We start from the raw sequence: 15,479 nt of genomic DNA, 5'->3' as shown, positions 1-15,479 counted from the left end.
GCCCACTAGAAAGCTTTTAAAATATAATACTTTCTTCTTTGTTCAAATATTATCACTTGTTCAAAGAACAGAGACGGAAAAAAATTTTTGGTTAGAAGTTATTGGAGATAAAATAGAGTTTCTTTAGTCGGTTTGCTTTCCACAGCGAAATAACGTGGAATAATATTTTTGAGGCAGCTAGCTGTAACTGAAAAATTTCGATCTTGTCTCTGACGAAGAAAGTGAAGAAATAGCAGTAACCACGGCAGGCCGTTATCATTAGTGCCACGGGACGCGAGTTTCCCTGCCCGCGGAAATTTTTGAGACAATCAGCGCTAATTGTCAGTGCTAAACAGTTGTTTCGCCACTAGGCAATCTCGCCACTACCAAGTCGCCACCATTAAACTCGCCACCAAGGTTGTTAGCTAATTTGATATAAATTCAAAGCATTACGTGACTCTTCAGTTTGATCTTTAGTCTCCTTGGCATCGCCGTAAGAATGTTACGGGCAATAACGCAGAGCCGTGCTAAAGGCTCAACAGTTTTTTGAAGATGGCGGAAGGTGAGTCAAATGCGTGTAACGATCGGAAAGGCACCAATTGATATGATCAAAGATGACAACAAGATATTAAACGAACTATCAGACGATGAAGTCTAGCCTGTAAATATTTGGAATGTACATCAAAGAAAAAGTGACATTAAATTCTCAATCGAATGCGAACGAAGAGCAAGATCGAGAAGAAATGTTATCGATCGCATGCATTTTTTGTCGACAACATGAGTGCTTTGAGGTTTGAAAGTTCACAAGGGAATACTTGTAATACTTGGAATACTTTTTACCCTTAAAAATAACGAGCAACAAGTTAGAGCTCCAGCAAACGTATATTTATTTAATCTAACATTTAATAGCTTCACTTAAAACAATTACAGCAATGGCTACCCCTGGTGGTGAGATCGATTACACTTTGGTGGGGAGCTTGATGGTGGCGAGGAGACTGGGTATCTTGCAGACCTCTCTAAGGCTCGTGTGACTCAAGGCCTCATACTTTCTCGTGGGCGAGGAAACTCACGTGACAAAATGCTAATAATGAGGGCGTGCCTACAGACTAGCGTTATCTCCTTCGCAGTCGATGTTTGGTCTCGTCACGCAACAGGGGGAGAGAATGCGTTGCGTGACGAGATCAAACAATTGAAAACCATGATTGCGAAAAAAAAAAAGGATTGCGAAAAAAAAAAGGAAAACCTTTATACAGGCCCAAATGGCCTATGTGGAGGGCGCTTAACTCCGGTTTCCTTAGCATGAAGCGGCTAGGAGGATTGCTTCTCCCCCCTGGATGGGATGCTTATCCATCGCAGGGTTACCCCCAGCATATTTACTGGTACCCATTTGTACAACTGGGTGAAGAGAAGCACTGTGCGAGTAAAGTGTCTTGCCCAAGAACACAACACAAGGACCCCGGCCAGGGCTCGAACCCGGACCACTCGATCCGGAGTCGAGCGCACTAACATAAGGCCACCGCGCCTCCTTATAACGGCTGCGAAGGAGAGTACAATTTTCGCATACAATAACAGTAAGTAACGATGACAATAGACCACGAAATACCTGTTTCTAATTTGATTTCAGTCTGAGGTTCTTTTCCCTCTACATCGAAGATATTTTTGTTGAAATCTTTTGAAAATGAATTTATTTTTCTTTTACAAAAAATGCAAACATCAGTAACTTAGTGACCCATTCCAACCCACCCATCCCAAAAGGTAACTCTTGCGTGCGTAGCATGCCTAATAAAATGTCTCTAATAGCTTTGTTTAGCAGCTGTTTTATCACACTAACATAGTTACCAAGCTGGTCAGACTGACTTAGCATAGTGTAACCGGGGACAAGTTAGGTACCACAGTTTTACTATGTAATGAAACTCCATCACGTAAAAAAATCCTTCATCATTTCTTACCTATTTTCTTAGAGCCACTGCTGGTGTTGATAGAATATGTTCCTTTTGGAGACCTGCTGGGCTACCTGAGAAAGAGCCGTGGACTTAATGACACTTATTATAAAGACCCGGATATCAAACCACAAACAAACTTGAGATCACAACAGCTGATGAAGTTCGCATGGCAAATCGCTGATGGCATGAGTTACTTGTCGTCGAAATCCGTAAGTTTAAGAAGTTTGGAACTATTTGGCACATTAAATCAGATAGAAATGGTTCTAAATGTTTTTCTTTTTAGAAATAATCCTGCTACCTCAAACATTTACATAACACGTAATTGAGGAATTTCGTACCTGTCGAGTATTCGAGTGTCGAATAGTAGAAAGATGCCTCTACATCTTCTTACCATTGGACGGGACACTTGTCTGATGGGCAGACAGATTTGAATAGTGATAATGATCGCAATTTTTACAGTGACAATGATAATAGTAATGATGACAATGACCATAATAATGATATTTACAATAATGATAAATATCATTATCCTTCTGAGCTGGGGCAAATAATCAGAAAAAGTGCTTTTGTTTGCTTGTTACTGAAGGAATTTCGGATTTCATCGATTTCATTGTGGTTACCGCCTCGTATTGGAGGTGAAGCCACATGTCGTCGGAATTAGTGAGTTGATGATGGTAAGTAACAATAGAATGCCGAATTTCACCCGATTTCGACCCGATGTTTCCCGGTGTTACTTATTTTTTGCTTCGGAGTATCAGAGTAGTTTAATACTCGCACTGACTTCACAGTTGAGTTATTTACTTTTGGGATTCTTAGCCTATTGCCTCTAAGGCATTATGTTATCGTCCTTGTAAGTCCGTAAGTAAATAAGAAATTGCGAGACTTTTCGGAAGCTGTTTAAGAAATCTCACGCAACCACTTTAGAATTTACCTGAATTAATTGAATCAATTTTCACCCTTTAACACCTGCTTTTTACAATTAATACCTAGTAACGTTGCATCAAATGTCACCTTATGAGTCAACAGATATGAAACACGAGCCATAGGAACAGTCAAAGTTCACTGCTGACTGACTCAATTCAATCATCTTATGTAAACGTTGGCGGCTGCCGCATGTGAAAGAATGTTCTCAATAATAAGAATGCCGAACTTCACTTTATAATTTGCCTCTGACTATCTTCGTTGTTTAACATTCTTTCTCCATATCATCTACCACAACCGCGTTTTAATCAGCGAATTATGCCTAGTATATTCGAAATTAAAATTTGTCAGGATTTGCCTTGACATTACGAAAGACTTCAAATAAATTCACAATCTCTCCGAAGCGTAATTTTAATCACGAACAAGATAGAACTTGTCCTTGCAAAAAAATGGGGAAAAAGGTGTGATCTACCCGTCATGGAAACTTTGAGGGAAAATGTTCCCCTTTGTAGAAAGAACATTATATTGTCACAGCCACATATGCCCGAGAGAGTCGCTAAATTTGGGAAGCGAGCAATGAGCGAAGTTTAACAGGCTGATCCTATTCAGCGGAACAATGGAACGGTAGATTGTTGCAACGGTGGTATGACGTAATATTCTTAAACACGAAATGACGGAATGCCATGTTGTATGAAACAAAAGTCTCACAAAAATAGAATTGGAATGTAATAAGAAAACTATTTTTAAAGAACAGGCAAAATCAAAAGAAGCATTGTCTGATAATTATAGGAGCTCGGAGGATGGAGGAATCGTGAGGCTTTTGAGCTAGTCCCTCTTAATTGTCATTACCTCTGTCATCATTATTATTATTACAGTAAATGGTTGGAACCCGGGGGTAACATGTAATAGTGTAGTTTGATCGTCCGGGTGAGTGTAGTCCTGAGAAGGACTGTTGTCGGTAGTGGTGACTAGTCGACACCAGTCACCACTACCGGCAACAGTCCTTCTCAGGACTACACTCACCCGGATGATCAAACTACACTATTAAATTATTATCGTTATTGTTAATAGGACTATTTGTTACCGTTTAATTATATGTCTATTAGTCACTATATCCTTGAATCATCTTTAATTTCTCATGTGGAACAGGGTAGTCATATTATATATATATATATATGTACATCATATTATACAACCTCTGTTAGTGTTCAATGCCCTAAAAATTGTGCTATATCAGTGGTTACGTGTAATCTCAGACCAGCGGCCTATCTTTTTCTCCTTCCTGTTAGATCATCCACCGAGACCTCGCAGCTCGTAACGTGCTGGTCGGAGAAAATGAAACATGTAAAGTAACAGATTTCGGAATGGCTAGAAATGTGCAAGAGGAAAATATCTATGAGAGAAAGACAAAGGTAATTAGAAAGAAATGGGCTTTGCTTCAGTCCATGACATGTATTTGTCATGAGTGTGCTCTGTTCTGTTGTAAACCACGTAGGAGGCGGCTAGATCACGAAAGAAGCCAAGTGTAGGCAGAAACATGAGACGTAGTCGAGTGTTTCCCCCCACTTCTTGAGTGCTCCAGCTGCTTTCTAAGTGCTTTACAACAGAACAGAGCACAGTGAAGGCTTCTCTATTTGTTTCATAATAAATAATCCTTTAAATTCCCTACGCGTTACTTTTAGTTTTCAAAACAAGCTTTATTTCAAAAGCGAGCAACAGTGTCGTCAGCATACTCTATACCCTCATAAGGCACGCTACAATAAGCTTATCAGAATCTTTGTTGGAATGGTTCAAATAGTCTGATTGGTTGAACAAGACTAAAGCTTTCAAAAATGACAAACCATCAAAGTTCACAATCTGCAATACTTTACAAAGTAAAAAGTGAAATATTCAGCGAAATCCGACCGAATTGTGGCTCATAAAAGGACGTAAGTTTTTACTTAGACAATTAGAGAACAAACTGCTCGAGGCGTGTGTTTTATGAATGAACGACAGCCTAATTCACTGGAACATGAAGATTGCTCGAGCTCGGAATGACAGCATCGTAAAACTCGGCTGCTGTGACCGACGTGGCCTTCCAGTCAATGCATCGGAAAGAGTATTAGAGCAAGCCCTTGTTTGTTCACTCGAAGGGCGGCCGATGTAATATCTGAGGCTTGCTTCACTGCGATGAGCGATGACCGGGGATCGCCATGATAATCTAGCCGCGATGAACCTCAGCAGGATCGCAGTCGCTCTGACGCTGTCATTATTAGTATGAATTTTAATAGTTATGCCAGTCTTGCTATATTTTTCATCATTCCTGTTTTGTTCTATTTTGTTTTTGACTCGAAACTACATATACTGTAGGAGTATCCGTTAGCTGTGTTTGATTTTTATTACCATACGTAAGTTCGCAAATCTAACTGAGCGTTACAAGGTTCAAAACTCAGACTGTCCATTTCGTTTTCTCTTTGAGGACTTTCGCTTCTGCTCGCGTTATGATAGCGTAAATTACGTCGCTAGGCATGTTTACAAACCTTCGTTCGGCTTTTCTGTTGCCACTTGCCGGCTCGCTTGTTCCAAAAATTCACTTTAAATTAACAAAAAAAAAAAACCTAAGAAGAATTCCCAGAAAAGTTCGGACATAGTACAATCTAGCAGATGGCGTGACAGCTTTAGTTCAGCTTTATACACTGTACTCTGATAGAGAACGCTCTTTCAACCAATGACTACGCGCGTCATATCTGGACTTTATAAAAATATAAACGTCTTGAGATTGTGTATACACTTACCCAAAAGTTCCTTTACTAAATAATGATACGTTTGATAAGGGAGTGCATCGCGCGTTATCGGGATCAAAGTTACCCCGCAAACTTTATTTCAGTTTTAATTTCGAAACCTATCATTTAATTTACAACCATTTTCAAAAAATAGTCGTTCTCTATGTAGTTAAGCCAAAATTGGCTTAAGTAAGTACGGCTGTGTATCCATAACATGACATGTGCAGTTTCACCTCTACAGCGAGTTCCCGTCAAGTTTAGCGGCGACGTTTCATACCTTTCGAGAATGTTACTCCTTTCCATTCCGATTAAGATAGATCTCTTGGCGCTCAAAATTAATGGCAGTTATGCTAAGCAATACCCGTTTTGGAAAACTATGACCATGTAGCTCTCTCAAGCGACAAAATTAGCTTTGGAGTTAACGATACTTTTTTTCCCAAACGCGTTGCTTCACTGAGTTATTATGGCTGAAAACAAAACCGAGTTTTCCGACTTCAACTGAGGCCTTCCGACGTTGGGGACTTTTCTTTCGAACGGTAAATATTACTTTTGAAATGTCCCAAAAGTGTTGTTCAAAAGAAGGTTTTGTCGCGGTTTCGAAATTATACAACTTTCATAACAAAAAACTGCGCAATCTTTTGGTCATAAATTTTAGTGAACAACAATTTAAGTATGCTGAATCGACAACGCGTTCTCGCGTAGGCAAGAAATTCGTTTGTCAGTTTTTCCCTTCTGAGCAAAAAATTATACAATGATTTGAATAAAGATTTTATCTCGAAATATTTCTTGATCGTTTTTCCTTTGTCCTTTATCCACAGTTGTTGGTTAGAACATGATTACCTGGTCAACCCGAAACAGTTGTGATAAGCTCTTTTCTTCGTGCACAATGTGTGCCTTTATGTCAGAGTAACTCTTGGTTGCGCCTGGAGCAACTCTTACGCTTCTCTCGTGGTTTCCAAACTTCGCACGCTAAGCATGAACTAATTATTTATTTGTCCGATCGCCTTAGCTCTTGCTTTGCTCGCTATTAAAATTATCTGCCAATCTGTTGACCGATCACATTTTCTGTGAACATAAACGCGTCAATTTTCTGTGAATTCTTCACCGATCACATTTTCGTCACAAAATTCAACCAGGCGTAAGGGCCACTGCATCCACTCTATGTTACACTTTTAGCGTATTGTCCGCTGGCCAGATAACAAAGGAAGTGAAAGATGAGTTGCATTACTACAGTACAGGCTTAGTTCTTGGAGAATGTTACTCCTCACCTTATCAACCTTTTATAGAAAATTAAGGTTATATTTAAGTGATGATGTAGTTGATAATGTGTTGCAAAGACTGCGAAAAGTGCATGTCATTTGTTAAGGATAGCAGCCAGTGTGCTTAGACATGTAATCGATGAACTCACTTTGGTGAAATGATGTCAATTCTGGCAAACGCGGATCAAAATTAGCAGACAGTATCGTTTGCTGTTAGTTCAACAGTTGGGTATATAACGGTGCTTTCCCAGCTTAATTCGAGGTAGAAGTTTTTGATGGGATGAATTTTGGTCAATGTTGAGCGTTTGCGAATTTTGAAGTTACCTAGGGGACAGGGTAGGAAAGTTTAGTTTCTTTGAAAGAAATTCCTCGTAGAGTGAATATTTTCTTCATTGGGAAAGGAGGCATGGTTATTGCACTGGCGATCCTGAATATCTTAAAAGAGTGTCTCCGAGTCACATAGTCGTTCATTATCCTCAGCCTCAATATTCTTAACCGAAATTTTTTTCCAATCAAAATTTTTAGGGTCGCCTTCCAGTAAAGTGGACAGCTTATGAAGCGCTGTTATATGGAAAATATACCACCAAAAGTGATGTGTAAGTCCTGTGCAATGAAGTTTCACTCCATTTTCTGTGTTCTTAACTATAAAGATGTACTTGTGGCAGTTGTTTTAAAGGATTTATTGGTGGTGTTCCACAAGTCTCTAGTATAATCAGGTTATGTATGTTGCTATAAGTTGTAATACTTTCAAGGGACAGGAAAGCCGAATGTTTTAAAATGTCTGATAGTTATTGAGTTTTCCGCATTGTTTTATTGCCTCATAGATGGAGCTATGGAGTTGTCCTTTATGAGATTTTTACAATAGGTAATACTTATCTTTTAGTTTTTAACGATTTACATTAGGCCAGCAACAAAGAGAGTCTCATGCCCACAACATGTTTTAACTGGGTTGATGTTTTATAATATTAAAGGGTGGCTGGGGTTAGTCTTTGAAGGGGATCTTCCATTCCACATACTAGGTAAGGGTTAAACTTGAGAACAGAGATTTTTTTTGTGGGTTTACTCACAAGAAAAGCGCTCGGCAGCGTAATTTTTCCGATCATTAAAAGTTTTGTATTTCATCTTTTAGTGGATCATTGAATCTCTACATTTGTCTTTCTGGCATTCAATGCCATGGAAAAGGAAATTCAAATAATGCACACATTTTTAAATTATACAACTCACTGTTGGTGTGCATTGGTTTTCCCGAAAGAAATACCCGAAAAGAATTTATGTTAAAAGGTTACCAGTCGTTTCGTACCCACGGTCGTTTCGTGCCCAGCTGGTTAGTCTTGTACCCAGTCGTTTGAGTCGTTTCGTACCCAGCTCGGTTGTTTCTTAGCTAGACTTATAAAGAATGTTTTCCGCGTTCAGATTGTTCAAAGTATGGTTGGTCTTTTATTGTGAATAGCGATAATACCTGCGTTAAATAAGTTTTGTTAACATGGTGTTCATTTTTGAAGCGCGTCCACCGAGTGTGTCCAAATTACATTATTAATTTAGTCCATAAACTAAACCACCTAATATAAGGCCTGGAACCGAAGAAGGGGGGTCTGAGAGTCATAAGACGGACGAGAAGAATATTTCTACCAGAAACATTTATACTTTTCTCCCATCCCTAATTAACATACATTACAACATAATGCTTACATTTATTTTATTTTATAATGGCGATAACAATGGTAGAAATAATATCTCACTTACACTTGTTAGACGAGCTCACAAGTATAAACAATAGACTTTTCCAATGAGAATGTAACACTCACCTTGTCAAGCATAGCTATAGAATTCTGCTTGTGGTGCAATAGACTTCAAAGTTTCTTTAAATCAGGTGGTTCACCGTATCCGCGGATGGATGGCAGGAAAATTGCCAGCTTACTTCAGCAGGGATACAGAATGCCTAAACCACAACATGTGGATGATAAATTGTAAGCGGAAAAGTTTCTTTGAGGCTAACGCTCTAAAGAGACCTGAAAATTTTATTGTGCCTTTGATTCTACGACTTTTAAGTTATATTTAATAAGAGATTAAAAAGCTTCAAACTATTGCATCTTTTTCTCCATCAGTAATTGAATTTATTCCTTTCTTTACGGAGATCTTCACTGTTTAAAATTTGAAATATATTAGCATATCGATTAGCATATCCACATTCGAGAAAATAACAAGTTAAACAATTTTGTGTGATAGCGATGAGTTCATCGTGAAAACAACTCATGTGTTTCGTTTCAATTTGATTTAATATACCATACGTATATCAAGTACCAACCTGTTTTAAATGAAACGTAGGTACGACATGATGTTGAGATGCTGGCAAGATGACCCGGGTACAAGACCAACCTTCTTTGATCTGAGAAACCAGCTCAAAACAATGGAAACTTTGCACAAGGTAAACTTTTTGCATTCAGTTATCTTACAAGGGGTCATTATAGAATACGTCGGGTTGTTTATAAAATTTTTAATAACATCAAAGTGATCATGATAAACTCGTCAACTATGTTCCTTCACTCTCCATCAAGTTGCTTAACTAAGAACAACTGAAGACTTCGTTCATAGTTGCCAAGCGTTTGAGCATTTAATTAGATAAAGTCATGCAGAAATAAAGAATTCTTGATGGACATTGGGGAAATTATGTTTTACTTTTCTTTCGTCCACAGAGGCTGATCAACATGAAAATCTACGACAAGCAGTTGTACGCAAACGTTGAGGATTTGGTGGAGTAGGTGATGACAAGTTGTCAGGGTTTGAGGAAGGAAATTATTCTCCCCTCTTCAATTGACGTTCTAAAAAATTATAAGATCACATGGCGACGAATTTCAAGGCTAATGTTAGTGAAGTACCCACACTTTAATGGTAGTTAGTTTATTTTTTTTCATTCAATTTAGATTTAGTTTAAAGCAGGCGTTTGCATAACCAAAACAAAGTATCTTCAATAAACAAAAATAAAATATGAGACAAATTTGTCAAAACTGACGGGCAGTTTCCCTCTGTCAGAGTTCCTTTATTTTTGAAACCGTTGACTGGGTATGTAGATTTATATTACATGCTTAAGTACGTATTACAATTCGTTTATCTTATCAGAAATGTGCGTTTGAGTGACCAAGTTTTTAGAATTGGTTCAAAAAAGACAGTAAGGCATGTAGAGGTTATTATAGAGAGAAATCCTCCCTTTGGAGGTGGTTATCTTCATTATCATAATCATGATTATCATTAAGACTAGTATTATTATCATTATTATTTATCGTTATTAACATTAGTATTTTTATCATTGTTATAATCATGATCATAGAAATTACAATTTCCTCCATTGTGATTGGGTTTAGAAACTCCTTTTTTCTTCTAATTCTCTCGTCAAGTTGTTTTTGGACAGTTTGCTATCGGGCAGTTCAATAAGCCAATCACATTCAAAGGTATAGTGTAAATCCGCCAATCACATTGAAAGTTGCAATTTAATTCGACCAATCACAACCATTCTACAGTTTACGCCGCCTTTGTCAGTGTCTTAATGTAAATTTTCTCTTTCTTTCATAACTTGACTATTCTTCTCTTCCCGGAATTTGAAATTTCAATGCTTAATTGGTAATAAGACTTTGTGTCGTCCAATTTGGTCCGTAATCATACTCATGATAAACAAATCAGACTCCCGCTGCGCCTCACATTTTACTCTTACCATGCAGCTACTTTTAATATTTCTTGGTTCCTTTCAGAACCTCGACACTATATATACGTATCAGTATGCTCAATTCCAGCTATATATTTGAAATGCTTTGCGGTAATTTCGTTCACATGATCATGCAAAGTAAATAACCTTAGGGCTGATTTCAAATGCAAAATATGTCAAGTGAGTTTGAAATAAGGGTCATGGCGAAATTTTAAGGCTTTGTATTGGATTATTTACGACCTCCATTAGGAATAAAAATGTAAGTCAAATTGTCAATAAAAATACCTCACCTTACTTCTATAGTGTGTTCCTTGTTGTCTGACCGCTTACTGTGTTAAAAGGAACCCATTTTACTGAGTTATCCATTACTACTCACAAGAGATGCCCAAGGGTGCACACTCCATTTCCGGACGCCCGATCGGAGAAGCGAAAAATCCTGGCTCAAAATTACTGGGCGGCCAAAAATTCAACGTAGAATCCGAGCTTATAGACTGCAGTCTCATTTCAATTCACTACCAACTCAATCCTTCCCGTGAAACCAACGCCGAGCCGCTGTTTGCTTCTAAAATTTTCAGTTTAGACGTCCCTAACGACTCCCCGTATACATTCACGACTCACGACCCTTGAAAACCAGCTCGACAACCCTGCCTCCTTTGCAAGCCTCGCCTCGCCAGGGACCACACCGTCACTTGGCACCGTGGTTCTAGAACAAGTCGTTCATGTAATTATTGTTGCAGCCCAAACCCCAGAGGATAGGGGAATCATGATCTAGCTCCTTTGAATTAGTGGTGTATAACGATTGTTATCATCACCGTAATTATTAATGTGATGTTTTTGATGCTACTATTTAAATATCGTTGGATTTTCAGTTAGTCAATAGATTATTTAGTCGTCTTTCCTTTGAGGAACAGGATACCCATATTAATGTGGTATGCGGTAGATGAGAATACAAATCTTCTGCAACTCTACATTTTACTGTGATTACACAACCTGTATTTTTGCAGGAAAATGAAAAAGAACAAGCTACTGAGGCATCATGGTCTTACGTATCTATAGCAAAATATAGAGTTGCGGAATGAACTTAACGACTTGTTGAGGAATATCCTCAACATGCTACTTTTTCTTTATTCGACATCATTTAAGGTGAGGAGTAAGGAGTAAGATTGTTTTAGATATGATAACTGAAGTGCACGTAAGCGATTTATGGAGCCCATGTCGCACACGTTTTTTGAAACAATTTTTTAATTTGTTAAATCTAAATTATTGAGCAGCACTCTGCGAACAGTAGTTAAAAAATGTGAAAAATTTTGAAAATGTATTAGGCGAGATGTGAAAAAGACTTGGGGGCCTGTTCCTGTTCGCTGTTCGTTAGTCCAGCCGCTAACCTGGGCTCTAAAGTACAGGCGTTTAGTGAGAACTTATAAAACTCCCTGAAGAAGTCTACAACAGTTGGACAAAACGCGTCGGAGAATAAAGAAGTTTTACAACTACTATTCGTAGAGTGCTGCTAAATAATTTAATTGTCAAAAACTATTCGACTCAACTCGTTAGACTAAAACGTTTTCTTTTCCGTTTGCAGTTTTGAATTTCTATGGTCTTTTTTCTCAGGAAAGTTGAAAACTTTTCCCGAGTGCGAGCGGATATATGATGATTTCAGAACTGAACTAATCGACAAAAATCTTTTGTTATCTCTTTGGTCATTAGTTCAATATGCTCGTGGTTTTTTAAATCGCTTAGCGTGTAAAAAATGCAATTCAGGTGAAGAGGGAATTAACCAGTTCATGAAAGATATAATAACTGACTGATTTTTTTACTTTTTTAATTTAATAAACATTTATTGAAGAAACATTTGCACAGAACTAAACTTACTTTACTCTACTTACATCACTCGACATCACTCTAGTTATTATATTACTGTACCTATTGGATTAGACACTAATACTTATATCTTACTTATACTAACAGTCACTTACTAACCGTCACATATTACAGCGTAATGTTATTTACATCACACTACTAAAGAGAACATGACTTACATACATTACAATACAAAACTCGAACTAATTAAGCAAACTTGCCTACTTAGAATTACCTGAGTACTTTACAAAACGGCACCTTAATTACTTTCTACGAACACTACAAAATAAATTTAGAGACAGAGCCGGTAGAAAAGAAAAGGGTAAGAGTTTGGGCTTTGATTTAGTGCGTCTGTTTAAATTGGCTGTTAAATCAGAAAAAAAGGCTTTGCGGGAAAATCTGTGACTTAGGGAAGAGCGCATTTCTCTATTTGCCATTGTGGTATAGCTTTTCTTTTAAATTCCTGCATGTTTGGTTTTTTTTCTTAACATTTACAAGCGTAAATGTATTCTTTTAAAATAATGACGAAAAGATGTAGTCTGCACTGTAGTCTTGGGTAATCGCTTAGGTGGGTTAAACGGGGGATGTTGTTGAAAGTTATTTATTTATTTGAAAGTGTAATGTCGGTGTCATTTTCCACTTGTATCCACCTAGCCCTTCCCTCTTTATCTTTGCTGTGGAATTGCTAGCATTGAAGATCCGCCAGAGCCCGAACTGCAGAGGTATACGTTATCAAACAACAAAGAAGCGAGAATTTTGCAATTTGCTGACGATACAACCATCATAACAAATAGCACAGATTCTCTCAAATCACACCTCCAAACAATACAAGTATTTAGGGCCATCTCAGGTTTAAAACTAAATAGGAAGAAGACCAAAGAAATGTGGTAAGGTTCCATGAAATGTAATATTTGTAAGATACTAGAATTTAAAAGTGCGAGAGAGCCAATTAAAGTTTTGGGGATCTGTTTATCATATAATCAAGATAAGAACATTGAAGAGAATTTTATCAGCAGAATTAGGAAAATGAAAACCAAATTAAAATTATGGCTTTCGAGGGATCTCACCCTCTATGGTAAATCCTTATTAGCTATAACGTTAGGTGAGTCCCAATTAGTCTACACAACATATTTGCTCTCTGTTCCAGATGCAGTTATCAAAATTGTCCAGACACAACTCTTCTCTTTCCTATGGAAAAACAAAAAAGATAAAATAAAGAGAGCAGTTATACATCAGCCCCTGGCGGAAGGTGGACTAAATTTTATTAATTTTGCCACAATGGTGAAATCGTTACGCTTAGCATGGATAAGTAGGTTACTAGGTGATACCGACGACTCATGGAAAGTAATTCCAAATTCCTATCTTTCAGAGTACGGCGGCCTTCAGTTTCTTCTTAAATGCATCTATAATGCTGAATCCATAAACATAGGTTTACCTAATTTCTGTCGAGAACTGCTACAATATTTCCAAGAACTTAAAAAAAAGACCAATATTTATAGCGAGTTCTTACTGTGGAACAACAAGGCCATAACCATTGGAAATTATCCCGGTTTTTAGAGATCCTGGTTCAAACAGAAAATTCTTTATGTACAAGATGTCCCAAATGCGAATGGAAATTTTTAATAATTGAAGAATTCCAATAACTTACTGAGGAAATGATAAGTACCTCTCGCTTGCCTTCGTCCATGGCGGAACTACACAACATCAGTCGTGTTTGCCTAATGTTTACTACGGTTTGCTTCACATTTACTTTTCTGGACTCTAAATTAGTCTTGCGCTCCTTTGAATCACTTTTTTCAAGAATAAGTCTCATTTATTATTGTTATTGTTTATCTTGTACCTCTAACTAGTAGAAATTTTCAAATCAGTTAAAGAAAGCAATTCTGTCATGGAATCATCATTTATGAAACAGTAATAGAAAACATGGTGGTTATTACTCCTGGAAAGCAAAAATGCCAATCTTTTGTGCACTCCATTTCATTCTATTTGTATATACAAACGCACTCTGTATAACTATTTTCCCAGCTGTGATCCTATTTTTTTTTTAATTTCTCAATTATATACTTTTTCGCTTCAAGGCAGGCAAAGGACATAGAAAACTGGCATCTGTAGTAGGCTCATGGATCAACATATCTTTCAACATTACAATCATATGTTTGTCACCTTAGCATTTTTTCGTTCTTTGCTAATCAGCTGCATGCCTGTCAGTGCCGTCATGGCAATCATGTAAATGCTTTTCGGTTATAATAAAAGGATCTCCATCATATGTGATCCTTGGTTGGGACATTACATTCTGGGAATCTTAAAAAGATACCTTATTTCCTTTTATTTCTACATTCTCTGTAAGTCTTTACGGGAGGCATGTGCTGTAATTATTGACTTATGGATCAGATTAAAATAGGGTATTAAAAACCACATATGAACCCCCTTTTTCAGGCTAGTCATCACATTTTAGCTACTGAAGTTCTGTAGTTCTTTTATTTTTTTAATCCTATTCCATTTTTTCCAATTTTTGCAAAAAGCAAAAAAAAAAAAAAACCACATAGTAAGTGAATTACGCACCTGTCTTAAAGAGCACAATTTATTTTAAATTTTTATGTAATGCTTTGATGGGAAGGTTTTTGGATCCCCTCTTCTCCCCCCCCCCCCCCCCTCTTGATCTCCCCATAAACCTCTAAACCTCTGCATCCCTCCACTTAACATTCCCTCTCGTAAGCAGAGTTCATCTGAGGCGCCTCTCTGACTTTAGACTTACCTTTGCCAACACCGTAGCTGTAGTACATAACAAAGCTAGTTGTTGTTTCCACTTCGTGTTCGTACAGTAGCTCCTCAGCTGATCTTACATCGGGCAAAAAATTAAGAATAGAATAGAATAGAATAGAATAGAAACTTTATTAAAGTGTCAAAAACCGTCTAGCCAGGGAACAAATCCCTTACTAATTTGGGGACACCAATTAGGGGAGAATATACAAACTAAAAAAACTATATACAGTAGTAGGTAAAATATCTATAATTAACTAATTAAGAGATTTATAGTAAAAATACACAGAAGTCAAAATGA

At 37.5% G+C, this 15,479-nt stretch overlaps 2 protein-coding genes across 2 annotated transcripts in view; both read left to right on the top strand.

Moving 5' to 3' along the window:
* The window catches only part of LOC136281674 (fibroblast growth factor receptor 1-like), a 28,045-nt gene extending 19,210 nt beyond the window's left edge, over window positions 1-8,835 (top strand). Inside the window, exons 12-16 of the mRNA XM_066168431.1 lie at window positions 1,941-2,131; window positions 4,133-4,255; window positions 7,390-7,460; window positions 7,689-7,729; window positions 8,735-8,835. Coding sequence (XP_066024528.1) covers window positions 1,941-2,131; window positions 4,133-4,255; window positions 7,390-7,460; window positions 7,689-7,729; window positions 8,735-8,835 — 527 coding nt within the window. The remainder of the gene's footprint in view (window positions 1-1,940; window positions 2,132-4,132; window positions 4,256-7,389; window positions 7,461-7,688; window positions 7,730-8,734) is intronic.
* Window positions 1-10,830, top strand: part of LOC131769688 (fibroblast growth factor receptor 3-like) — a 202,087-nt gene extending 191,257 nt beyond the window's left edge. The window contains exon 24 of the mRNA XM_066168377.1: window positions 9,558-10,830. Coding sequence (XP_066024474.1) covers window positions 9,558-9,623 — 66 coding nt within the window. The 3' untranslated portion in view covers window positions 9,624-10,830. The remainder of the gene's footprint in view (window positions 1-9,557) is intronic.
* The last annotated feature ends 4,649 nt before the right edge of the window (window positions 10,831-15,479 follow it).

This window comes from Pocillopora verrucosa, chromosome 6 (assembly GCF_036669915.1).
Source record: "Pocillopora verrucosa isolate sample1 chromosome 6, ASM3666991v2, whole genome shotgun sequence".
Taxonomy (NCBI): Eukaryota; Metazoa; Cnidaria; class Anthozoa; order Scleractinia; family Pocilloporidae; genus Pocillopora; species Pocillopora verrucosa.
This window is presented reverse-complemented; position numbering and strand designations above follow the sequence as displayed.